This window comes from Dermacentor variabilis, chromosome 7 (genome assembly GCF_050947875.1).
Source record: "Dermacentor variabilis isolate Ectoservices chromosome 7, ASM5094787v1, whole genome shotgun sequence".
NCBI lineage: Eukaryota > Metazoa > Arthropoda > Arachnida > Ixodida > Ixodidae > Dermacentor > Dermacentor variabilis.
In genome coordinates this window covers 173,102,427-173,129,532 of record NC_134574.1, presented here as the reverse complement: position 1 = coordinate 173,129,532, position 27,106 = coordinate 173,102,427, and the positions used below count along the sequence as shown (strand labels likewise).

General features: G+C 48.8%; 1 protein-coding gene across 2 annotated transcripts in view; it reads right to left on the bottom strand.

Moving 5' to 3' along the window:
* klar (klarsicht) overlaps positions 1 to 27,106 on the bottom strand; it is a 684,286-nt gene that overhangs the window by 14,456 nt on the left and 642,724 nt on the right. For both annotated transcript variants that reach the window (XM_075700314.1, XM_075700315.1), the window contains 2 exons: positions 13,065 to 13,155; positions 5,715 to 5,770 (listed from right to left, as the gene is read on the bottom strand). In XM_075700314.1, the coding sequence (XP_075556429.1) occupies positions 5,715 to 5,770; positions 13,065 to 13,155 (147 nt within the window). The remainder of the gene's footprint in view (positions 1 to 5,714; positions 5,771 to 13,064; positions 13,156 to 27,106) is intronic.

The window sequence follows — 27,106 nt, the reverse complement described above, 5'->3', positions numbered from 1 at the left end:
GGGGGGGGGGGGGGCACGTGCCTGCCCCATCTACACTAACAGGAAGGGGCTGGAGCCGAATTTGCAAGGCGTTACACCCCGAACAAAGAAGCCATTCCAGAAGTATTTGCATGAGATATCAAGTCTACGGACGACTGTGTCAAGAGTGAAAAGAGCTTCAGCCATCATTCCACCAGCCTGGATATTCGCCGAGTCATCCAGGTACCTCAACAAGGACTTTCTAGAAATTCTTTGTGTTCAGATGCACCTGCAACCCTCTGACCAAGGACGGACCACGCTGGCCAAAAGAGTTCCGACAGTTTGCCCTTAATCAGCTTCCTGGCCATGTCAAATTCCATTTTTGCCAAGTACAATTTTTTTCTCTAAGAATGCAAGCTTCTTCATTGCCCATTCTTTATAGAGGTCATTCTTCCTCACTCAAATATAAAGGTCAGTGGATTCTTCGCTCACGCTTGCGTAATGCCAGTCGCTGTCTAGTAGTATAACTGTCGCCACCCGCTGATGTCTTGCACAGAAACATTGCCGCGTCCGCCGTGCACAATCTCTCGTCGCACAAGCCCAATTCGGCAGAACTCGCAGTTCTGAGCCTGGGCTTGAACTTCAAGCTTGGACCGCAGAAGGATGCAAAAAGGTTGGTCTGTGCGGTAGAAAATGCTATCAGCCAAATTGAATCTTCAAAGCTTCAAAGAGGGAGGAGGCACGAACCTGCACCATAGGCATTCTCTCGCGGCTTCACGCACACCCTTCCGTCTCCCCGCTTTCAGCGGAAGAAAACAAGGCGATCAAAGACCTTCGCTCAAACCAAAATCTCGTCATCCTCCCGGCTGACAAGGGCAACGCCACGGTGCTACTTAACAGGACTGACTACCGTGACAAGATGTCACTTCTTGCGGACGAGGCAACATACAGTCGTCTGAAGAAGGATCCCACACTGAAGATACAGAGGGAGCTACAGAAGCTTCTTACGGATGTGTTCCGGTTTGTAGATCCAAGGCACAAAGGATTGTACTTCTCCCTTCTGTGCACTAACGGTTCGGCGCCGGCGCTCTACGGTTTGCCAAAAATACATAAACCTAACGTCCCGATGCGACCAATTGTTGATTTTACTCGCTCTCCGCTTCATAAACTGTCCAAATACCTTCATAAGGTTCTTTCCCCTCTCGTTGGTAGAGGCAGCACACACGTTCACCATTCTGAAGACTTCATAAACAAGATTCGTCATTTTACTCCCGACGATCAAGAAGCGCTTGTCTCGTTCGACGTCGTGTCGCTTTTTACAAGCGTTCCTATTCGACTCGCCGCGGAAACTTGCACCGCCGCTCTGGATGATGACCCTACCCTACCAGAAAGGACGCCCATCGACGTTCCTGACTTGAAGAGGCTCCTCCTGTTCTGCCTGGAGAACACCTACTTCACTTTTGAAGGCACCTTCTACAGGGAAGTGCACGGGACACCGATGGGCGCATCCATTTCGGTAACTACTGCAAATTTAACTATGGAATGGCTTGAGCGTCGAGCACTCGCCTCTTTCAACTCGCTGCCCAGAGTCTTCCTACGTTACGTAGACGATGTGTTCTGCATAATTCAGCGAGAAGAGATTCCTTCATTTTTGTCACATTTGAATAGTACTGAAGCGTCTATCCAATTCACAGTCGAGGAAGAAAAAGATGGCAAGCTTCCTTTTCTGGACGTCCTTGTAAAACGTGACAGGCGCAGTCTGGCATTGACCGTGTACAGAAAGAGCACACACACAGGCAGGTATCTGCATTTTAATTCAGTGCACCCGATGAACCAGAAGAGATCGGTAGTAGCCTCTCTTGTCGGCAGAACCAAGCGTATCTGCACAACGCCACAAAGCCGGGCTGCCGACCTACAAGAGGTTCACCGTAATCTCTCGGTATGTGGCTACCCGAGGTCATTTGTGAACTCGGTGGAACGCCATCTGTCTCAGCCCCCAAGGCCTGACTGTGTGCTCCCAAGAAAACGCGCCCCCATACCGTATGTGCCCGGTGTGAGCGAGGGCTTAGCCCGCGTTCTACGCGGCTATGACGTCCAGGTAGCTCACGTACCGCCCCAAAAATTACGCCACCGGCTGGTAAACGTGAAAGACAAGCTTCCAAAGACTAAGTTTCCTGGCATCGTCTACGGGATTCCATGTGAAGACTGCGACTGCGTATATATCGGCGAGACAGGAAATTTCGAACAGCGGTTGAAGCAGCATATCAACGATGTCAAAAAGAAAAAAGTCGCCTCAAACGCATTGGCAGAGCATGCAGATGACTTGGGCCACAGGATTGATTGGGATAACGCTAAGATATTAGAAAAAGAAAGAAATTTGAAGTCAGGACACCACTTGGAATCCCTCCTAATCTAAATGACAGATAGCACCCTCAACCGGAATGACGATACCCTCCCCCCCATCTACACACGCTGCTTACATCATATTTTAAAGCCATATAAACATTGTATCGCACGTCCTTGATTTCATTGTAAACAAGGCTCCCGTCAGGGGAGCCGAAACGTCTTTTCTTGTATTCATTCAGTGGTCGGTGTCTTTCTTTTTACCCTTCTTCATGATGCCTCCCGACCAGACGGGCTTCCGTCAAAACCTCGACTTCAGTATAACATATCTGTAGCTTTATTTTCCAGTGTACGTTGCCATGTGCAATTCCTCTCCTGAAATAGCTGATGCAGCATCGGCATGTGCTTTTCATTAACCTATGCAATGTGTGCTATGCAGCATTTTACTTATCTTAATGTATTTAGCCTTCAGTGCTTGCAGAGCAGAGTGGCTTATTTCTTGAATGCAAGTTTTTTCTATTCCTATATTTAATTCCTAGTCTCGTCAGGATTGCTATTCTTGCTCGATAGCCTGTGTTTTTGCGCAAGCTACACTGAAGTGATTGACTGCCAAATCTAGTTTCACTGCCCCACTTGGTCGTAGTCATCCTCTCGTGTTTCTTGGATGTGGGGGCCTGGCCACTTGCATTTGGAAGCAGCCTGTAGAGGTAAGCATTTGCTCCTGCAGTCTGCAGTGCGACATAGACTCGCAATTTACACACACCTAGATTCGTGCTACCCATTCGTCCTTTCCTGCTGCAGCCGTGGGCAAATAAGTTGTTCCTGTGACCTTTCTCGGCCGCGATTAGGCATGCACAGAGACCAGTATACATGCTACATGGTCTGATGTGTGTGAAGTTGACAGCCACATGGGTGGAAAGGCCAGCAAAATTGGCTGCCAAATGTGATGCCCGCAAAACTGATTTGCCTATACTGAGACAAAGTGGGGAACCAAGTGCAAGCCACACATTAGCGGCCCCTGAAAGAAAAAAAATGTGCAGGTTGAAAAGGAGTTAGCGCTAAAATGCCAGGTAGTCCACGTCACTGTGTTGGCTGCGGCAGCAGATGCCTGCACCACCCGAATGCTTCACAATGCAAGTTGCTCATCTTTAACAGCGACTGTCGGCGCTAACAGGTGGGACACTCTAGCCAATCTGCTTGCGCTGTTGGTTGTGACTCATTGCCAGACCGCCATGTGCGACAACGGGGAGCCGCTTTACGAGCTCATGTCAATGATTCCAGCATATCTCAACATACAAATTTTATTTCTGCTCTTGCACAAGAATGCGGACTGTTTGTCTTCTGCCAATAAGGTCGCACATTCTGTTCACTCACTTGTGCCTTGTTTGTATGGGTATCAGTAGACGCTCTTTGGTCTCCTGGCAATTAGAACACACCAGCTACACGGCAGCCTAAACAGTGAAGCATGCCGCATAGCCAGCAGGGTGAGCACGGCGCGTACCAGTGCGCGCTACCAATGAAAGCAGCCATATTAGATTTTGCTCCAAAAAAAATTCATTTCCGCGTTCTGTTTGAGCAGTGCCGTCTGTAGTCCACCCACGCAAGTTCCATGCACTTCTGCTTCTTATTTTCGTACCGCTGTGGAAGGTACAGTTTCTTTGTTCTATGCGGCGCCGGCGAACTCGTACGTCACCCGCTCCTGCAGTGCTCTTTCAGTGCACATGAAGCGCTTTGAAATACGTCAAACGGTGAGAGCGAAAACACCATTGGGATTTTTGGTTTGGTCACGTTTTTGCTGCGTTGCCGTTGCCAATGCAAGAGCTGCTGCGTCCACGCTGTCATCTTCTGTCGCGTTAATGCTAGCTGCGCCTGCGATGTGGTCCGATTCACGTCGGATGTCACGTGACTGATTCGTGCGCGATCACGCTGTCATGTAAATTGAGCTTTTATCAGCATCGCCGAAAAATGGAGGGGACAGAGCCGCTGGCCGAAGATATGACATGGACAAGTCATGAATCCGTGAATGGACTGTTTTTGCAAAGTTTTGAGCAGTTGTATGCAGTTATTTCTGCTGGTTAGACACGTGGATTTTTTTCCCCCCCCCGGCTGTTGTAATTGTGGGTGCGGGTTATACACGGAAAAATACGGTACCTTGTTTCCAACATATGCTAACCTAAAATGGTTCGCCTAAATAAATTGACACCTGATGGGTAGCCCAGTGGCTATGGCATTATGCTGCAGAGCATAAGGTTGGCGGTTAGATTCTGGCCACAGCGGCCACATTTAGATCGGGGTGAAATGCAATAATGCTGATATGCCATGCATTGGGTGTGCACGAGGAACCACAGGTGGTCATAAGTAATCCGGAGCCCCCCACTACAGTACCTTTCAGCAGTCCCGAAATGTGAAACCCTACAATGTAATTTTTTTACTTGAATATACTAACATTTGCAGTGACATGAAAATACGCCAGAATGAGAACAAGCACAATGAGCTGCATACTGCACACTTACGTACAAGGCGACTGTTCCTTCCCACCTGCTGAAACTGTTTCAAGCATTTTTCACAAGTGGTTACACCAAATTGATGTTTCATGCGGTCTCAGTATTTTGCATCTGGCTACGCTCGTGTTTCCACACAAATTCATATCAATCAAACTTCATCAAATTAGATTATTATGCAAATGCATTAAGATGTTACTTACAGATGCCAGCATGTCAATGACAATCACTTCTATGTTATCAGCTACTGATAAGTTTCATCACAAATCAGTTCTGCGGAAGCCCACAAGGTGGAGGAAAGTACATGAAAGGGGGTGAGTCCCAGACCAGGATGAATTTTTCTTCAACTGCCAGGCTTTCTTTCTGAGAAACCTGTATGGGTTTCCTTTGTAGCTTTGTGCTACAGTATGGGTGGATGCCAATTTTTCTGTTTCATGATAAGAAGTTTATTAGTAGCCCACCAAGAAAAACAAGCATAGATTTCCAGCAGTACATTAAGAGGTCCTAAAGTAGAATGACCTGGGAGACCTGTTTCACAATGCATACAAGATAACGACATAAGAAGCAGCATGATGCTTCCAACAAGAGATTGCATATTATCGAATGATACACACACACACACACACACACACACACACACACACACACACACACACACACACACACACACACACACACACACACACACACACCCAAACAAAATCACAAGATGAAATCATAAAATAAAGAACTTTGCTAATAAAAGAAGAGTACTTTATTATCATAAGCTAACAGATGCATAAAGGCACAATAGCAAGATCGTATAACTTATAAATATGTTAACGATACAACATATTTGAATTGAAGCTAAGCCTACCATTCCAGTTTGAAATTACGAGCTCAGAAGCTTGCCATCTTACTGTGACCTCTCACCTTGTTGAAGGCTTCTCCAATGAACTTGGGACTCCTGCTTGGCCCTGCAACAAAGTCTGTTGAATAAAAAAAGAAGTTATTGCCATAAGTGGGTGATAAAACAATTAATTACATTACTAAAACACTGTAGGCTCTGTGGGTATTTAAGCAGACTTCTCTACGCTCTTTGCAAAACATACTGCAGTACTCATTTGAGTGACCAACATACCAGCCAAAAAAGATGCTCATAATCACCCAGAATAAAAATTTTTAAATGCTTTTTACTGCTGTTGCGTTTCGCCTGCGACACGTGGTTTTGCCGGCGCGACTGCGGCGGGGCGGCGGACATTTTGGCCCGATCGTCGTCGCCGCAACACTCATCGCCAGGTGTTTCCAGGCGCGACTGCGGCGATGCGACCGCCTAGGGATCATCCTCGCATTCCAGTCATTGTGCCCGAAACAGGCGATGCCAAAGCAGGGATCTCATTCCAGTCATTGTGCCCGAAACAGGCGATGCCAAAGCAGGGATCTCGTTCCAGTCATTATGCCCGAAACAGGCGATGCCAAAGCAGGGACCATCCTCTCATTACAGTCATTGTGTCCGACCGGCAGCGCCACGACAGGGTGCTACGAGATCGTGCTCGACATGGTGCTACGGCATCGCTACGACAGTGTGCGTCACCATTAGCCCATTGTACATTCACGTGCTCGTCTTTTGAGGGGTTCCTTCTTGCCCTCAACTGCGAGAGTATAAAAACAGCTGCCCCCGGACGCCAAAAGGAGGGCTCCGATTTCTTCTGTTGAGTGAAGTGCTCTCCCGTCTCTCTACTTCGGTCAAACCTGACCACCAACTCTTTGCGATGTTAAAATAAACAAGTTGTTTCGTTGTTACCAGTCGACTCATGCTTTGCCGGGACCTTCGGATGCTTCCAGTTGTACCCCAGGCCGCCAGGCCAACGCTACCCTTGGGGCTTGCGACCCAGGTACAACCACGGGCGTCAGCGCCGAGTTCCCAACAGATCGTACCAGCAGTCAGATCCCAAACATCTGGTTGGCAGCGGTGAGATCGCCTCCGACTTCAAACAACTGTCTGCCAGCGGCGAGATCGCGACAACGGAGGCCAGCAGCGAAGAGATGCAGTTGACTGTATGCTGAGCAGCTCAACGACGATCCGGGAGCAGTACAACGAGCCCTGTGTGACGACTGGTTGCCTGCAGCGGAACGACTGCGCGGAATTCCTGCCTGCGAGGTTTGGTGAGTGCGGGACTTTCTTCTTCTGAGCTTTGCCAGGCTTTTGTTAGTGTCAGAAACAGAGCTGGTAATTGTGGTTGTCGTTGCTGCCGGGTTAGTTTGCGGCAAGACAATAGTAAGCAGTAGAGAAAGCAGCATTCAGAGCAGCCATGGATTTGAAGTCGTTGCGCAAACCGAAATTGTTGGAGCTTGCAAGAGAGTTGGGTCTGGATGTCTCAGACAAACTAAGAAAACCAGAACTGATAAAGGCTATTCTTGAGTTAGAGGCTGAGGATGACGAGCTGTCGGAATGCCTTGAGACCATTGAAGAGAGAGAGACTGCAAAAAGACAGGAGCGCGAACTTAAAGAGCAAAAAGAAAAAGAAGAGCGTGAACGTAAAGAACAGAAAGAGCGAGAGCAACAAGAGCGTGACCGTCAACACGCTTTGGAAATGAAGCGTCTTGAGGTAGAGATGGAACGCGCTCGTAATGGAAGTCAGGCACACGGTGCAGGAGAACGCGTATTGTTCAAAATGACGGACCTGATGCGGCCGTTTAAGCTTGGAGAGGACATTGGTTTGTTCCTGGTTAACTTTGAGCGAACGTGCGAGAAGCAGGGGTTCTCTCGGGAAACGTGGCCACAGCGCTTGCTCACTTTGTTACCCGGCGAGGCGGCCGACGTAGTCGCTCGCTTGGATAGAGAGGAAGCAGAGGATTTCGACAAAGTAAAATCGAGTCTGCTAAAAAAGTACCGGCTGTCTGCGGAGGCGTTCCGTCGGAAGTTTCGGGAAAATGAGAAAGGCAGAAGTGAGTCATATACAGAGTTTGCGTATAGGCTTATGTCGAACATGCAGGAGTGGCTCAAAGAAGAGAAAGCGTTTGGTGACCACGATAAAGTTCTGCAGTGTTTCGGGCTAGAACAGTTTTATAGTCGGTTACCTGAGAACGTGAGATACTGGGTCTTGGATAGGCCAGACGTTTGTACGGTGGCTAAAGCCGCTGAGCTAGCCGAGGAGTTTGTGACGCGTCGGGCTCGCGGAGCTAAGGACGGTCAAAAGGGTGAATTTGGCTTGAAGTTTGAGAGGCCGAAGTTCACACCCATGAGATTAAAGGGGGACACGCGTAGTGAGGATGCGAGTGAAAGCAGTCCGACCAAACGTAAAGAGACGGCGGCAGCCAAACGCAGGAAGCGGTTCGAGATGAGGCGAGCGCGCGTTTGTTATACGTGCCAGAAGCCGGGTCACTTTTCGGCGCAGTGTCCGGAAACAACACCAAAAGTTGTGTTTTTTTCAATAGGCAGCACTGACGAGAACATGAAGCTTCTCGAGCCTTACATGCGAGACCTCCTCGTGAACGGGAAAGAGTGCCGAGTGCTTCGCGATTCCGCAGCTACGATGGATGTAGTTCACCCGTCTTACGTAGAACCCCATATGTTCACGGGCGAGTGCGCATGGATCAAGCAAGCCGTGGAAGCTCATAGCGTGTGTCTGCCGGTAGCAAAAGTGCTTATTGAGGGACCTTTCGGAGCGCTTGAGACGGAGGCGGCAGTGTCATCTATGCTGCCACCCCAGTACCCGTACTTATTTTCAAACAGGTCCGATCACCTCCTGCGCGAGAAGGGGCTTTTGTTTGGTGAAGCTAGTGTTCAGGCCTTAACCAGATCGAAGGTTCGGGAGCTCGCTGCAAAGACGGTAGTTGCGGGGCCGACGTTATCAAACAACGAAAGAGGGTCAGAGGCGCAGCAAGCTGATATTCCGAGCACGCCCGAACTGAATAAACTTGAGTCTGTAACGTTAAAGGCGCCAGATACTGGAGAGGAAACGCCCGACGCGGGAAAGTTAGAAGAGCTATCTACTGATTTGCTCATCGCGCCTACGTCAGACGGACTTGATAGGTTGCTAAAAGTCAGCCGGACGGCTTTGATAGCCGAGCAAAAAAAGGATGGCAGCCTGGAAAACGTGCGCTGCAATGTCAAAGAAGGTATCGCCAGGAAAACTGCGCGTTTTGTGGAAAGAGGTGGAGTCCTGTACCGGAAGTATCTAGACCGCCGAGGAGTGGAGTTCGATCAGCTGGTCGTGCCTCAATGCTATCGTCAGGATCTGTTGCGCTTGTCACACGGGGGTTCGTGGTCCGGACACCTAGGAGTTAAGAAAACTAAGGACCGTCTCTTGCAAGAGTACTATTGGCCAGGGTGTTTTCGGGACGCAGACCATTTCGTGAGGACATGTGACACTTGTCAGCGGGTGGGCAAACCAGGGGACAAATCGAGGGCGCCGTTGAAATTGGTACCTATCATTACGGAGCCTTTTAGACGGCTCGTTATTGATACAGTGGGACCTCTGCCGGTAACAGCCACGGGGTACAGACACATTTTGACTGTGATCTGCCCAGCGACAAAGTTCCCTGAAGCAGTGCCGCTTAAAGAACTCAGCTCAGTTGAGATAGTCAATGCACTACTGTCCATATTTGCGCGAGTTGGTTTCCCTGCGGAAATCCAATCAGATCAGGGCACAGTGTTTACTAGCGCTTTGACGACAACTTTTCTCGAAAGGTGTGGGGTAAAGCTGTTACACAGCTCAGTGTACCACCCACAGTCGAATTCCGTTGAGAAGCTCCACTCCGTCATGAAGCGCGTGTTGAGAGCGTTGTGTTTTGAACATCGAACTGACTGGGAGCTGTGTCTGCCTGGGGTGATGTTTGCTTTAAGGACCGCGCCGCATGCGGCTACGGGGTTTTCGCCAGCTGAACTGGTGTACGGTCGCTCGCTTCGATCTCCGCTTCGCATGCTTCGAGAATCATGGGAAGGTAGGGGCGACGACCCAGTCGTGGTGGAGTACGTGCTTAAGCTCCTCGAACGCTTAAGAAGGGCACAGGAGTTGTCAGGTGAAGCAATGGCAAAGGCCCAGCAGAGGGCCAAGGTTTATTATGATCGGACAGCCAGGGCCCGTCGTTTTGAGGTTGGCGATGAGGTCATGATATTGCGCACATCGCTAAACAACAAACTAGACGTGCAGTGGGAGGGCCCAGCACGAATTGTTCAGAAACTGTCGGACGTTAACTACGTGGTAAGTCTGCCAGGAAAGCGGAAAGCACAGCAAGTTTACCACTGTAATCTGCTCAAACCTTATAGACAAAGGGAAGCAGTGGTGTGCATGATGGTAAACGTTCCTGAAGAGCTTCCGGTCGAGCTTCCAGGACTAGGCTCAGTGACGAACAGGGAAGACACCGGTCAAGTCATTAGTGACCTTATCAGTAAAGCACCGCTGTCGCCCGAGCAGAAAACCGAACTACACCAGCTATTACAAGAGTTTCAAGGTCTGTTCTCTGAGAGGCCTGGTAGGACTTCGGTACTTACTCATGATATAGAACTTACCTCCCCAGAGCCAGTACGATCCAAGGCGTATCGGGTGTCACCCCGCCAGAGCGATATTATGGAGGCTGAGGTAAAGAAAATGCTACAGCTCGGTGTTATTGAGGCAGGTGAGAGTGATTATACCTCCCCTTTGATTTTAGTTGAGGTACCGGGCAAGGAACCTCGTCCTTGCGTCGACTACCGCAGGCTTAATTCCATCACTAAGGATCAAATTTATCCGATCCCTAACATCGAGGAGCGCCTTGAGAAAGTTAGTAGCGCTCAGTTTATTTCCACCCTAGATCTTGTCAGGGGTTATTGGCAGGTTCCACTTACAGAAGAGGCTAGTAGGTATGCGGCGTTCATTTCACCAATGGGAACATTCCGTCCTAAAGTGTTGAGTTTTGGTTTGAAGAACGCGCCATACTGTTTTTCAAGCCTCATGGATAAAGTGTTGCGGGGACAGCAAGAATTCGCTTTACCGTATCTAGACGACGTAGCGATATTCTCCGCATCCTGGTCTGAGCATATGACACACTTGCGGGCAGTGCTAACCCGCCTGCGCGAAGCGGGCTTGACAGTCAAGGCTCCTAAGTGCCAGATAGCACAGGCCGAGGTTGTCTACCTCGGTCACGTGATTGGTCAGGGTCGTCGCCGCCCCTCTGAAATAAAAGTGGCCGCTGTGCGAGACTTTCCGCAACCGCGCACGAAGACCGATATTCGGTCGTTCTTAGGTGTCGCCGGCTACTATCAGAGGTACATTCCCAGGTACTCTGATATCGCGGCTCCCCTGACGGATGCTCTAAGAAAAACAGAGCCTCAAACAGTCGTCTGGGACGAGACAAAGGAAAGAGCTTTTAGCGCCCTAAAGAGTGCCCTAACAAGCCAGCCTGTGCTACGATCGCCAGACTATACAAAAGGGTTCATTGTTCAGTGCGATGCTAGTGAGCGAGGCATGGGCGTTGTACTGTGCCAACGGGAAAATGGAGAAGTAGAACACCCCGTCCTGTATGCTAGTCGTAAGCTGTCCAGTCGTGAGCAGGCGTATAGCGCCACCGAGAAAGAGTGTGCGTGTCTCGTGTGGGCCGTTCAGAAATTGTCATGCTATCTAGCCGGCTCGAGGTTTATCATTGAGACGGATCACTGCCCTCTCCAATGGCTGCAGACCATCTCTCCCAAAAATGGCCGCCTCCTGCGCTGGAGCCTCGCTTTACAACAATATTCCTTTGAGGTGCGTTACAAAAAGGGGAGTCTCAACGGTAACGCCGATGGCTTAAGTCGAAGCCCCTAACGTAGGAATCAGCCTCAAAATTGTTTGTTACTGATGTTTTTCTTCCTGAGGCAGGATTTTTTTTTAACATATTGCTTTTGTTTAGTGTTTCAAAGTGATGATATGCTTTCTAGTGCAATTTTTCAATTTGTGGACGCGTTCTGAGTGATGCTAGACTACTGTAAGGAACTAGGCAGTGGTATAAAAAGGGGAAAGAGCCTGGCAGGGCTTAGTGAGGGTTGTGCCGTGCTTGCTGACTGAGCGGTTGAGTTTCAGCGTAGTTCTAACGCTTGCCGGGAACGAGAACAAAAATGTGAACTCTCCCGAAGTCACTTTGCAGTGTCCCGTGCGAACCTGAACGAGAGAACGAGGCCTTCTCTGTGCGCTGCGCTCAAGAAACGTCGAGGGACGCCCGACTTCGGTTATGAGCATCATCGAGCGACATCCCTCCGGACAGCGGATGCAGTCCCCTGTCCATCGGGATCTCCTTCCCCCGGCGGGGCGGTCTGTTGCGTTTCGCCTGCGACACGTGGTTTTGCCGGCGCGACTGCGGCGGGGCGGCGGACATTTTGGCCCGATCGTCGTCGCCGCAACACTCATCGCCAGGTGTTTCCAGGCGCGACTGCGGCGATGCGACCGCCTAGGGATCATCCTCGCATTCCAGTCATTGTGCCCGAAACAGGCGATGCCAAAGCAGGGATCTCATTCCAGTCATTGTGCCCGAAACAGGCGATGCCAAAGCAGGGATCTCGTTCCAGTCATTATGCCCGAAACAGGCGATGCCAAAGCAGGGACCATCCTCTCATTACAGTCATTGTGTCCGACCGGCAGCGCCACGACAGGGTGCTACGAGATCGTGCTCGACATGGTGCTACGGCATCGCTACGACAGTGTGCGTCACCATTAGCCCATTGTACATTCACGTGCTCGTCTTTTGAGGGGTTCCTTCTTGCCCTCAACTGCGAGAGTATAAAAACAGCTGCCCCCGGACGCCAAAAGGAGGGCTCCGATTTCTTCTGTTGAGTGAAGTGCTCTCCCGTCTCTCTACTTCGGTCAAACCTGACCACCAACTCTTTGCGATGTTAAAATAAACAAGTTGTTTCGTTGTTACCAGTCGACTCATGCTTTGCCGGGACCTTCGGATGCTTCCAGTTGTACCCCAGGCCGCCAGGCCAACGCTACCCTTGGGGCTTGCGACCCAGGTACAACCACGGGCGTCAGCGCCGAGTTCCCAACAGATCGTACCAGCAGTCCGATCCAAACACTGCCAACAGAGTACCTCTGCAATACACAAGTATAAGTTAAAGCTAAATGTTTCCGGTCATTAAAGAAAACTAGGATGGCTAGTAAGGCATTGTGCATATATGCAAGAAAGAAATACAAGTACCAACTATTACAACTCAGAAGTAAACAGTGACTAAACTCAGGAGTACTGCCGACTAAAATTACAAAGTTTGGTTACCTACCGAACAGACAGATGTCACCTCCACACATTACAGCACAAATAAAAAGTGCGCACCTTTGCAGCATCTGGGCATTTTGGAGGTGAATCTTTCAGCATCTTCCACTCGCTCTGCATCTTTTGCAACTCAGTCAGCTTGGTGCCGCTCCTGGAAAGGTTGTACATGAACCTGATGCTAAGTGAAATTCTCACAACAACCTTGTTGCATTTTTGTGGAGCACGTATCATCATCGGCATATTTTAAATACTACCTCTGGACAAATGTCTCTCTTAGAAATTTACAATTATCCCCATTCCTGGGTAAACCTAACTCATAGTCCAGCTAACCATTAGTCAATGGCTCAGCAGATACCAAACTCTTCTTAAGCCTGAAATTTGCTTACATCTCATCATTCTATTTATCATCTGCCATCAAATATTGCATCTGCCTTTGCTTGGGACCAATTGTGTTACTACGTATAACAAACCGCCGATTATCTGTTGTGCATACTGAATGACCCCGTCTAGACGTAAATATTCCCAGCAATACTGAAAATACGTCACATCAGTCTCAAGTGCCAAGAGGGACTTCAATGACTAAGAAATCAATGCCCGCCCCCTCGCCTCCCCCCCCCCCCAAAGAAAGACGGATAGAGAAAGTGCTTTGCACCACCTGTTAAAAAGAGAACATTGAATGTGGAAGCCTTCAACTACACGAGGCTTCACACTGCACTTCAACTTTGTACGACAGTAAGAACTTAGCTTCGAAACGCTTTTTTACTATTGTCAGACCACAACACTACCTGTTCCAAGAGTACAAGATTAACAACTTTAAAAAGTACTGAGTCAAGCTAAGCTAAAAACAGGCATTTGTTTTTCCTTTGTTAAGTTGGGGGCACACAAAAGTACGACAAATTCTAGAAGATACATTGCTGTTATTCTATAAATTCCTTTATTATATTACTTAAGAGAATGTGTCGAATTTGCCTTGGGGCTACGACTAGACATTGGCAGCTGCTGTAGTGAGGCCAGGCAGTTCACAAAAAGCACACAATGGCCCCGCAAATACCACCTCTCAGATTACACCGTGGCACATTTTCATGCACATGGCAGAGAAGGGTGGGAACTAAAATCCTCAGATCATCAATGAATAGTACAACATCATACAATACCGGATACATTTTTTTTTTTACTTCCCTTCTCGTTCTCTGTCAAGGCTTGCTGAAAATATCTAGTGTGCCTAGCAGACTTCATGGTCACCTGCTTATGTGCGGTTCAGAACCACAATGTTAGAACCATTTGTAAAACTTTTCTTCCCTTTTCTTCTTCTCTCGTGTCTGTCGACGCGTCCAGAGACAATGGAATGTATAAAAACAAGCTGGCAGATACCACAACCTGGTGGGAATAGATGTTGTGTGAAGCATTGTGCGGGGAGAGCTTACCAAGTTAATGTTGTTTCATGATCTACCTGACACGCATGTCATGACATGAATGTCATGACCTATCATTTATGTTCATCATACACTCTTGTCGCACTATGCCAACTGTGGTACATACCAAGTTAACAAAACGACCGTGAGAGCACCAAGACGTAGTGTGTCATGACCTATCATTCATGTTAGTCATACACGCTTGTCGCACTATGCCAACTGTGGTACATACCAAGTTAACAAAACAACCGTGAGAGCACCAAGACATAGTGTGTCATGACCTATCATTTATGTTAGTCGTACACTCTTGTCATACTATGCCAACTGTGGTACATACCAAGTTAATGAAATGACGATGAGAGCAACAAGACATAGGCAGCTAGCTAGCTTGTCAGATATCTGTACCAAACGACTGGACCCACACTGTCAATGTGACAAATGTTCACCAAGAAATGCTTGGCATTTAAAAGCAGGCTGGTGAACAAGCAATTGGCAACTACGCCATCGATTCTAGTGGACCTGGAAAAGCTCCAACGGAGAAACAAGAAATAAAATATATTTCATACTCTCTGTTGATTCCAGCATAGTGCAGGATGTAGAAGTGTTAAGTGAGGCAAATTGCAGTGATCATAGGTTAGTGAGGTCTATGATTTCCCTCAATATGAAGAGAGAAATAGTAAAATTAGTCAAGAAGAAACAGGCCAGCCTAGACACAGTAAGGGTAAAAACATACCAACTTGGCCTGGTGCTTGCAAACAAACATGCAGCTATAGAACACACAGATGAAGATGACATTGTCCTGTTCAGCAACACTGGGGATGAATTACAACAAATGATTGAAGACTAACAGAGAGAGCGCAACAGAAGAGTTGAAGATTAATATGCAGAGGACAAAGATAATGTTCAATATCTTGGCAAGGGAACAAGAGTTCAGGATTGCCAATCAGCTTCTAGAGTCTGTGAAGTACATTTACCTAGGTCAATTACTCATACGGGTACCCTAACCAAGAGAAGGAAATTTACAGAATAAAAATGGATTAGAATGCGTACGGCAGGCATTGTCAGATCCTGACTGGGAGCTTACCACTATCACTGAAAAGAAAGGTTAAAATCACTGCATTCTACCAGTACTAACATACGGGGCAGAAACTGGGAGGTTGACAAAGAAGCTCGAGAGCAAGTTAAGGACTGTGCAAAGAGTGATGAAACAAAAAATATTAGGCATAATGTTAAGAGACAGGAAGACAGCGGGGTGGATCAGAGAGCAAATGCGGATAGCCGATGTTCTAATTGACATTAAGAGAAAGAAATGGAGCTCGGCAGGCCATGTAATGCATAGGACGGATAACTGGTGGATCATTAAAGTTACGGAATGGGTGGCAATTAAGAGAAGGGAAGCGCAGTCGAGGACGGCAGAAAATAGGTGAGGTGATGAAATCAGGAAATTTGCAGGTGCAAGTTGGAATCTGTTGGGGCAGGAGAGGGGTAATTGGAGATCATAGCAAGAGGCTTTCGTCTTGCAGTGGACATAAATAGGCTGCTGCTGCTGCTGATACAATTCTAATTGTGCAACAGGTCGTAAAGGTTTCGTTCAATAAGGGCATCGTTTTACGCCAAAGAAAAGCAACTTCAGCGGAATTCCACCTGTTGTGTGAGTCGGTAGCAAAGAAACCCCGAAATATCAGTTATTTGGGCAGCTGGTATGTGACTTTTTATTATGGCAGAGGGACGAATGTATTGGAAAGAAATTTCATATAAATGAAACCCTGGACCTCAGAAGAATTCTAGCGTTCCACAAATTTATTTCAAAGAGATTTTAAATAGCTGATGTGGTTTGAAGACTGGAAGTATATAAGAAATGTTGTAGAATATATACAAGAAATTCGATAGATGAAGCCTTCGGCCAGTGAAACATCGCAGCATCCCAAACCTCCGATTACTATTGTACAGCGGCATCATAAGAAGTTCCATACTAGAGGAACGACGTCTGGCTACCAGAGGAGGAAAACTAGAGCTCCTTACTGCCGAGCATGTGAATCGGTTTAAAAGAAACGATTTTAAAACGGCAGATGTGGCCGCGAGAGGCGTGTACCAGGCAATAAATACAGCGGCGAGGCACTCACCGACGTGCGGCGAAGGCCAAGCGGGTACGTCAGGCGAACAAAACGCAGAACGGGACAGGGCGAAGCGGGCCGACTCGACCAAGCGCGCGTCTGACACTGGCGGCCTGGTTCCTTTCGCAAGAGTCCGAGAGTCGTGCACCGGCACCAGCAAAACGTCGCGGCGACAACCTGCCTACGCGAGCGATCGTTCGCGATTCGGGCGTCGCAGGGCGGCGACAACGGCGAAGCGGGCAGACGCCGTGACCGCTAAACATCGCGGGAGGAAGAATGCGCACCGCTTGCCTCTGGGCTGCCGCCGCGGAGGACGCCGCCGCCAACACTTCGGCCCGCAAGACGCTCTCGAACATGGGGAAAGGAGGATCACGCGAGAGGACGGGAGGAACCTCAAACTGCTTCCTCCCGCCCCTGCTCTCTCTCTCTCTCACAACCGCTCACAAGTCAGCAGAGGGGGAGCACCGCCCACACCACCTCGTTCGGTAGTTGAGTAGAGGCTAGGCGGTTCATAGTATTTGCGCGCAGCGCGGTTCGGCAGGACGGAGGGAACTTGCACTCACGCGACAGAATGCAGTCCCTCCGCGCGCTGCTATCGCAAACAACGGTTTGACTGTTGATTTAGTTGCGCACAGCAGAACAGACTTTCGTACGAGAACAGGAAGGTGCGGATGAAGAAGCTAAACCGACGAGGAATTGATTGGCATTAAAAATAAATACATAAATCACGCATCTTTGAAGCGTATGCTAGAATTGTCCAGGTGTTCACTCTACCGCCGCCGTCTGTGGGCCTCTCCGATTGTCCATCCCTGACAGTCCCGGACTGCTGTCCCGCATTCGATTTTCTCGGACAGCTTCGGCAGCTCCGCCGAGCCTAGTCCGAGAGCTGCCAGTATCGCGTTCGTTTTTCACGGAACGGAAATCGCGGACTGTCGGCGGCAGTCTTCGGACTCGGAGCTACCAGATTTCTGCTCGGACCACCGCAAGCAGTTAGCAGACGACGGCTGGACGCGCCCATCTGAATAAGATGCGCCCGCCGTCTGCCGCCATGTTATGAAAGATGTCGTGTGCTTCTGCGTACTTTCTTGCGTGCTGCAGACGGCTAGCATTGAGCACTCAGCCATCACATCTGTTCATCGGTGCTTTCTGTTCCATCACGCGATCTTTTCATGAGCGCACCTTTTTGCGTTTCGCGTCGGCCTCGTACCTCGGCGTAACCGAGCGAACAAACAACGAAGGATGAAAAAGCGAACGCAGAGCGCAGTGGGGAATGAAAGACGGCGATAGCGAAGGGAGCGCGAGGAGGAGGGAGCAGCGGAACCAAAGTTGGTTCTAGTAACGTTGAGCGGAACCATGAGGCGGAAAGTGGAGGAGGAAAGTACGGCGAAAGCGTGGGAAAGAAAGCGTAGTGCCGCGCATTACAGGCTCTGCGGCGACGAACGCTACGAGATGGCGCCAGAGTAGCGCGCCGTCGTCTGTTCACCGATGACATGCGGAAACAAAGAGCTGCATGAGCGGAGGTAGCTGTGAATGGCGCCCACCCGTCAGCCACGCGCTACCTCTTGCGACCTCCCGATTAGCGACACAGTCATGCCGCAGTTCGCTCCGTTTGCAATGTGCTGCACGAGACAGATTGTCCTCGCCAGCCAATATATCGCGAAATGAAAACACGTATAGAGCTGCGCTCAGAGTTGGAATTAGGGAGTATTGTAATCGTCGGCGAACTTTTTAAGAGGCAAACACAGCGATCAGGCGCATATGCTTGCTTTCCTCGATGAGCTTCGTGATATTTGTCATGCTTAATGCTATGTGTAGTAAACAGGCGGATTTCGTGTTTCAGGCGAATGAAACTTTCGTGCGAGAAAGCATATATTTAAGGTTCCATGTTTTTGGATTAAGCCGAAAAACATCCACCAGTAAATTTTTTTGACGATTCGGTTTTATCTGAAATAAGCAGATTTTTCCACCGCGCCTGCGAAAAAAAAACAAACATTTTTTTCGGACGGGAAAGCAACACCGGCCCGAAGAAGTTGACAACTTTCTAGAGCCAATGAGGAAAGGTTTTCTTTTTTTTTTTTCAATGCTAAGAGTGATTTACGGAAAGAATCGTGCAACCATCACTGACATGAACGTTGCTGAATATTGCCGTAGGTACTACAACAAGCTGTAATGCGCAGTGTACTATCGCGCTTGTGTTGACCCACCATCACTAAACATTTCATCTGATTAAGGTCACTTTCAGAATTCTGGATGCGTTCTTGTGTGGTGGGTGCCCCTGTTTATAATGCGCCACCATTAAAAACACGAAAAATAACCTCCGAATTTCGGATAATTATAAAGTAAAAAAAGGTACAGGCATATAAACGCCGATAACGCCCCTTTTTTCTTTCTAGGAATAAACTCTGAGAAACATCCGCCGAATTTAGTCAAAAATAAACACCGATAACGCGGAACCCTAATAACTATACTGCATGCGGCTGTTTCTGGCCAGTAGCTAGGGTGGTATAGAATCGAAACTTCACCAGTTGCTGCTGTTCACATATGATGATCCCTAAATTCTGTTGCCAAGTTCGAGCGTTCGCTTTTTGACGCGTACGACATGTTGCGATAAAACGCACGCGCCGTCTGTCCGAGACCCGCGTTGCATGAAGTGACGCGGCGATGGGCTCTCTTGCAGACGGGTCTCTCGAGCTTCGAGGACCACACGCACAACGTAGTTGGGCTTCCTTGCAGTCTCACGAGTTGCTTTCATAACTTGTGAGTGTGAAAAGCGGTGCGGTGCGATCGCGATTTCGTTTGTGTTCGTGTAGAAATTTCGCTTAAATTTCGCACATAATCAGTTAAATTACAGTGGTTAGGTGACACGAAGAGAGAGAGAGAGCGACGTAAACTACTGCGCCTTGTGGTTGCGTCGGCAATGTGGCCTCCGAAACTGTAGTATCTCTGAAGCGGCCACACTAATGAATTCGCTGAGTACTGGTGCGACAGCTACGAGCAGACGCGGCAGCCAGGAGATTGACTTCCAATCACGGTGTTATGGGCTGAAACTTCGGCCCACCGAATTCAGTCACCCAACGCCTGGGTCACATGGCTGTGACGTGCCCTTTTGTCAGAGCTAGTCCGAGTGGTAGTCCGAGACTGCATAATTGAAGCCTACTGCAGGTAACAAACGAGTCTTGCAGTATTCAAAACAGCTGCGCGGCGCCGATTGTATCGGAGGCTTATACAAAAAGGCTGCGGGCGGAGTAATACGCTCAGTCGTCGCGTAACAGATCTCTCACCAGTATCGCGTTGTGCTGCACACAACTGCGGAGAGCCCAGGGCGGGCGTCTACGGGAGGAGTGATGCGAGTCGGCGAGAGCGCGCGAGGAACGGGGAGCAAACGAAACCGCAACAAAAAAAGCGCGGCCCAACGCGAGACGCAGGCGGGCGGGCATGCGCGGGAAAGGAGCCCCACGGCGGAGCTGGTTTGGCGCGGCGCGCGTCAAGGTTAGGCACAGTTTATTTCCGCCCGCCCGCTGAGGGTCACACAACTACTCTGATACCAGGAAGTAGCAACAAAGCGCTCGCCCTTTCTCCGTAGTATTTGCAGTTCAAACAGATAGGACGCACTTAACCGACGCTGAAAGCCGTTAGTGCAATTACACGAGTACTGACCTGACATTTGCGACTTGTTACCTTAAAAACTAAAATTTTGTGGTTTTACGTGCCAAAACCACGATCTGATTATGAGGCACGTCGTAGTGGGGGACTCCGGAAATTTGGACATCTTGGGGTTCTTTAACGTGCACCAAAATCTAAGTACATGCGTGTTTTCGCATTTCGCAACCCATCGAAATGCGGCCGGGATTGGATCCCGCGACCTGGTGCTTAGCAGCCCTACACGATAACACCACAGCCACTAAGCAACCATGGCGGGTGACTTGTTACTTTCTTTTGCTTTAAAGGGGTCCTGAACCACCCCTCGGGCTTGGCAAAAAAAACACAGTCCGCGGATAGCATACCTTGCAGTTAGGAACGGCGTGCAGAGGTGCCAACATACAGTTTCTCAGCCAGCTGCAGCAGGAGGGTTGGCGTTTTCTAGGAACCGACCGTCCTTCTCCAGCCTCTTCACGATGTCTACTGTGTGAGGAGGACAATACGCCGCGTCCGCGACTCTTCGTCGCGGGATTGCAGAGATGAGTTCGACGAACCAGGCTTTGTTACTGAACTCGCCACCGCCGAGCTGGTCTGCCGTGAGCGAGAGAGTTCCCGAGGGAGGGTATTTGGCGGCACCGCCCCACGCGCCTTTCAAGACGTAAGCCCCGACTTCTGCGAAGCCCGTCTCACCTCAGTGGAGGCAGTGAAACCAGTGCGGAAGTGTGTGTGTGTGTAAGCCCTCCCGCTCAAAGGCGCCTCGGCTACGATGATTGGTCGAACGTTTTTCCCTCACCTAGGGATCTAGGGATGACGGAGTGTTTATAAGCAGCTGTCCGTCGGCTGCTAGGGGGTGCTCTGTGATCGTGCTCGTGCTCGACAACAGTGTGTTTGGAGCTTCGTGCTCGCATGCTGTATGCTACGTCTTTCGTGCTCCATTGGGGAGCCACGCTAGACTGTCGAATGTAACCCCTGTTTGAATGTAAATATCCGCAAATAAATCCTGCTCGCCTAGTCCTGTCCTCCCAAGTTCCTCCCTACGTCCTACAACTCCTACACAGTGGGCCTCTTCGATTTTGGGAGTTCTGGCAGCCAGCTAGTTCCGGTTCTGATAGGAGGTCACGTGGACTGGGATCCCAAGACAACCTGAACCTGCCCGAAGTTTGCAAAATCGAAGGCCGGGACAGCTGGCCGAATGTAAACATGCCACCAGAATGGCAGCGCCCGGCGAGGCCGGCGCGCACTCGGCGTAGTCGGCCCATTTATGCGTTGCATTCAGGGATACGATCACTTTCGCGCAACTCGGCGGAGGACGCGCACTGGGCCAACCTCACCTTGCGCAGCGCAACAGATGGCCACCGACGTGGCGCATGACAAGACTCAAGATCGCGCGTAAGTTATTGTATACTCGAAAGCGATAGCTCGAGGATCTCTGCTCGCAGCGATCACGTCGCCCACCAGCGACATTGATAAGTTGGCGTTGTGTCATCACATGACATGAAAAAACAGGTTATCGGGTACGTCTCATACGCGTAAAATTTCGTGCCGACCTGCTTGGGCTTCGATTCCAGAAAGTTTGTTGTGGCTGATTGTGCTTCTCATTTTGACCCTAAGGAGCTGGGGACGCGGCTGGCGCATGAAAATGCACGCCGCCTGTGACCAGAAAAACGTTTCACACATTGGTCGCGATCATGAGAGCAATAAGCCAATATACGTGTGTCAATGTACAGAGTGCAATCATTGCATTCTTAGATCAACGGCCTGCAGTCAAACACATATCGGTTTCGAGCTGCCACCTAAGCATACCATGGAGAGACGGAGCGAACACGGGCTAGCTGTAAAGCCTTCGCTAACAGCAGAAAAAGGAGATATATACATACGCCAGATATGTGAAAAGGAAGGCCACCAGAGAAAGACGAAACCAAAATGTACCGCAATGTGTGAATGAGCGTCTACAACTTGTGTGGAACACGATGCAGATAACATGCACGCATGAAAGCACAGCGCGCTGACCACCGCCGCGAAGAAGCCTTCAAGGGACACACACACAAAAGCTTCAAACGGTTCACCCCTGCTCGTATCACACCGCTTCGCAATGCGGAACGGAGCGTAAGCACCTAAAGAGATAACGCTAGAAGTAAGGAAATCCGAAGATGACCGTAGACAGTTGGCGGAGCGAGGTAAATGTAAGTCCTCAAGCGCCCGCGTTGCAATCTGTGAAGTCCACGCAAAGATGGCGGCGAGCGCCCATCGCCTCTTTTAGTCGTCTGCTAGTCAGAGAACTTCCAGAGAGCAGCCAGACAAAAATCGTCCTGGCAGGTTCTGGCAGCCCGCGGGTAGCCAGAACCGTCCAGCGCGAGCAAAACGAACGCCCGGCGGAAGTACGCAGCGCGGTGGGCGGAGCAACCCGCGAAAAACGAAGACGCTCTGGCTGGCTCTAGCAGCCTGCGGGTAGCCAGAAGTGGAAAATCGAAGCCCAGTGAACCACATCTCGGCCAATTTTTTGCAGTCGTGCGCGGCGTGTGGAGCTCGTACGCGGAGCGCGAAGTCACATTTTTCTCAAACGCTCTCTCTTCAACAGAAGCCTCACTCTTCGTGCTGCTAAATTTCGTCACATAGTAGATTCCCATAATTGGCCAATGGCTGACATCAATCAAGAAAGGTGTTTGGATCAGTGCGCTTCTTCCTATTGTTACACCCCTGTCAAGCGGGCAAGTGCACTTACGGGGAGTGCACTTCGGGACCTTGGGTGACACTTTAGGCTACGCGATGCTAAACAGGAAAACAGACCGCACTCGCAGTTAAAAAAAAAAAAAGGCGACAGACTAAAATACTGTTTTTGAAGATGTAGATTAATATAACATAACCTTCTAAAAGCTATTGCTTTAGCTGTATTATTAATTTTAAAAAAATCTTTATCTATATGTACTCGACAAAAAAAAAACGACAATATCTTTTATCATAAAAGTGCTACAAGTCAAAGCAGGCCAATACGAATAATTAGCCAATAAAGAACAAGGTGGTGGCCTGCGACGAGGCGGCATTTGATCCCGCTAGAACAGAATATCAGCGAGTTCTGTTCCGGTTATTTTGTGAAAAGCTGCTAACAGCTAGAATGAACTTCAGGGCCGCTATTTTGTAGCGATGCCTTATGCCTTATTCTATGCTATTCTTATCATCCACCACACACGGCCGCCTGGTCCCGTTGATAATGTGGGCAGAACGTCGCTCTGACCACTGGCCAAGCGCGAAAAGCCTGAAAAAGCATAGAATCGGAAAAGGCATCGCTACAAAATACCGGCCCTGCGTCCTTTTTCTATGCATTACATTTTGTTTCGTTGAAACCGCTGGCGGCGAGGCTGCGCACTCGACCAGCAAAGTGCGTTCCGTGAGCGCACTCCCACCGGAGTGCGCTCTTCTGCGAGTGCGCTCCGCTTACGACGTTTAGATTTGGGGAGTGCACTTAAAACCGAGTGCACTCTCCGTAAGTGCACTTGCCCGCTTGACAGCGGTATTACTCTGCATATTTATTGACGCTGCTCAATTTAATAAACAGGCTGAAGTAAGCGAAAAAACTGCCATGGCTGAATGCGGTTAAACCAAGTTTGTCGAGTGATAGCACGGTTTTGCTTGCTTCGGGAAAGGACGAAGATGCTGCTCGGCGCCGTCAGCAACTATCGCATCTACAACTGCACCACAAGACAACACACAGACGCTGCTCGGCGCGGCAGCAGCAGCGAGTGAATTGACCTTCATGCTGCGTCTCGCTTCAACGCGAACTAAACGTCGAAAGCACAGCGCATACGAAGCTATCAGCACCTGGCGCACTTTGTACACATCGCAGATCGCGTTGAAGATGAGGCCCGCACGATCGCGCACTTTTTCCACATCGCAGATCGCGTTTCAAGATATGGACGCCCACGCGGCGTACGCAGCTGCTGCGGGTAGTGGCAGGCTACTCAGTTTGACCTTGGCTGAGCTTGAAGGTAATATTTACGGAACCAGGCGTTTTCTGGGTTTGTACCTGGAGTAGTAGAGCTATCGCTCTAAAATGTGCGTTTCGAATTTCGATAGCAATTACGTACTTCCGGAAGTACGACTATCGCCGACCATCGTCTGCGGACGCTCGGTCGCGCCTGCCCGTGTAGGAACGGAACAAAAAGCAATGCGTTACTTAAAGAAAACCTAGTGCATATTGTTTGCAGTATAGTGGAGCAGCTGGCATTAATTTTTTGGTTACCGAGGTTTCATTAGGTAACTGTAAATAATTTAACTCAAGATTTACTATCCCAAATATTAAAGTGTCAATGACGCAACTGTAGGCACAACCAAGAGACATCTAATTGCGGTATGTTCAGCGACTTACTAATTGCGTAGTAATATTTGCCGACTGATATATAAACCCTGCGAAATATGTAGGATTCCACGTGACTGTGTTCCCACCTGCATCACAAAGCAGTGCCCTCTAACAGGCTCCTTCTGAGTTAGCCAAAAGGAAATAACGAAAAACATCGTGATCGCGATAGTCCTTATCTACCGCACCACGGCCGAAGTAACACGTCGCGCTTGGTGTTAGTTGGAAACAAGCTGTGACAGCTGTTGTTTTAGCGCAGATAAAGCGCACGCATGTTTTCATTTTTTCTCCACAAAACCTATCACCACAGAAGTGAATTGACAACGCCAGTGCACACGTTTAAAGGTGCGTTGTTTCGTCCCAGTCGCGATGTCTTTCTCTAATGAGCAGAGGGAAAAAATGATCCTTGCCTTGGGTGCTGCAAATGGCAACAGGAGGAAGGCCGCAAATATTATATTATATTATATATATATATAATAGCCAACGAATCAATGATATTGTTGTCATTAAGAAAGACCGAAATATGTTTAAATATAATATGCTCAAGGGTCTTTGCACATGTGGGTAACAATGAAATTGGTCTGTATGAAGTGATAAGCGACCTGTTTTCTGATTTGGGTATCGGGGTAACCTTTGCGTACTTCCAGTCATCCGGAACTTCCGAACGCGATAAAGACTTGCTAAATATGATGCACAGATATTTTGAGCACCACTCGGCATATCTCACGAGAAAGGCAGTAGGTATGCCATCCATTCCAGGCGATTTCTTTGTATTCAAATTTAACAAGAGAGATAAAATGCCTTCTTCGGTCACTGAGATATCTGCAATTGGCGGGCAATCAACTGGAAGGTAGCTTGGTTTACGACCGTCGTCATCAGTAAATACCGAACAGAAAAATTGATTGAAAGACTTTGCTGTCAAACTTTTATCAGTTACGGTATCCCCGTCCATGCAGAAGCTAGACAAGGGTTGATTTTTCGAAGAAAAATGACGCCAGAACTTTGCCGGGGAAGACAGCAGAAAATTCTTCAAAGATACACTTTGATAGTATTCCTTTGCTTTTTTAATGCTTGCCTTTAGTTGCAGACGTATGTTGGAAATTTTACTGGCATTGTCCTCTGTGGTACACTGACGGTGCTGTTTTCTTATTCGTTTAGCCTTCCGTTCCAGCCGCACTGTCTCCTTTGTAATCCATGGGCGTGTGCGCTGTTGAATGCTTAGTCTCATTGGAACAAAGTCCCTGACGCATCTTAAGACTAGGTTCCTAAAGAAGCACCACAGCTCGTTCACACAGCACGTGCCCGATTCAGAAAGAAGTATGAAATCATCCAGCGACCTATCCATGGCGTCCAATATGTCAACGTCCTTAGCGCGGCAAAAGTTTGGAACGAGGCACCTTTTTTTCCTGGTTTCAGTCGGACGGCCAAGTTCAATTGTTAAAGATATCAGTTTGTGATCAGATATACCGTCAAAAATATGTACTTCGGGATCACGACTGAGCACTGCATTGCTTACAAGGAATAGATCTAAAATTGAAGCTGTATCATTCTGAATGCGCGTGGGTTCTTTTGCTAACTGAGCTAAATCATGGAATACTACGAGGTCGACAAAAGGTTCAGCAGCACTAGAAAGGGGCTCAGGAAAATCGGTACTCCAGTCGATTGAAGGCATATTGAAATCACCACCCAGGAGGACATTACAAGAATAGCTTTTGCTAGAACAAAGGAATTCGTTAAGCTCGAGAAAGAAGTTATCTTGAGTAGGGGGACGGTAAAAGGCTCCTACAATTACAGTGTGCCCATGGAAATATACTTTAATGAGCACGCACTCAATAGCAGGTATATCAGGTAACCTAGACACGAGTAGTGACTGTTGATAAATATTTGCAACACCACCGCCGCGCGAACTTCCATCTTTACGATGAATTCCGTAACCTGGTGGTGTTACTTCCTCGTCGGAGATATCGGGGTGAAGCCAAGTTTCCGTGATTATAAGAATGTGTGGCTTGTGTGTTAAAATGATACTTTCAATATCATCAGCTTTATTAACGATGCTACGTGCATTAAGGTTGATGAAACGGAGCGGCTTTTGGGCATCTGTTTGGGTTCATTGTGACTGGCGTCTTTCTTCAGTTTGTCTGCCTGTGGGAATCCTTCTGTCACTTGTGCCATCCCATCGGAATAGCTCGCCATTAATCCTAATTTTGTCGTACACTAGTTGGACTTTCCCCCCAGCAGCTCTAATTTCGGAGGCGCTATCCCAGAGTTTCTTTCTTTTAAGTCTTGTGGGCGCTGAGAAGTCTTCCGAGACCGAAATATCTTTGTTTTTTAGTTTGAAACAATTCTGTAGTACGGCCATTTTTTCGCGGTGGTCGAAAAGCTTGATTATGACTGGGCGTGGTCTAGTCCCGTGCCTGCGCCCTATCCTATGAAATCGTTCAGACGAGGAAACTTGCACACCGAGAACGCTCCTAAACACGCCCTCTAACACAGCTTGCTTCAGATCATCATGAGCTTCGGCAGCTGTTTCTTTGACCCCAAAAACCAGAAGGTTGTTCCTCCTGGAACGATCTTCTAGATCGACAA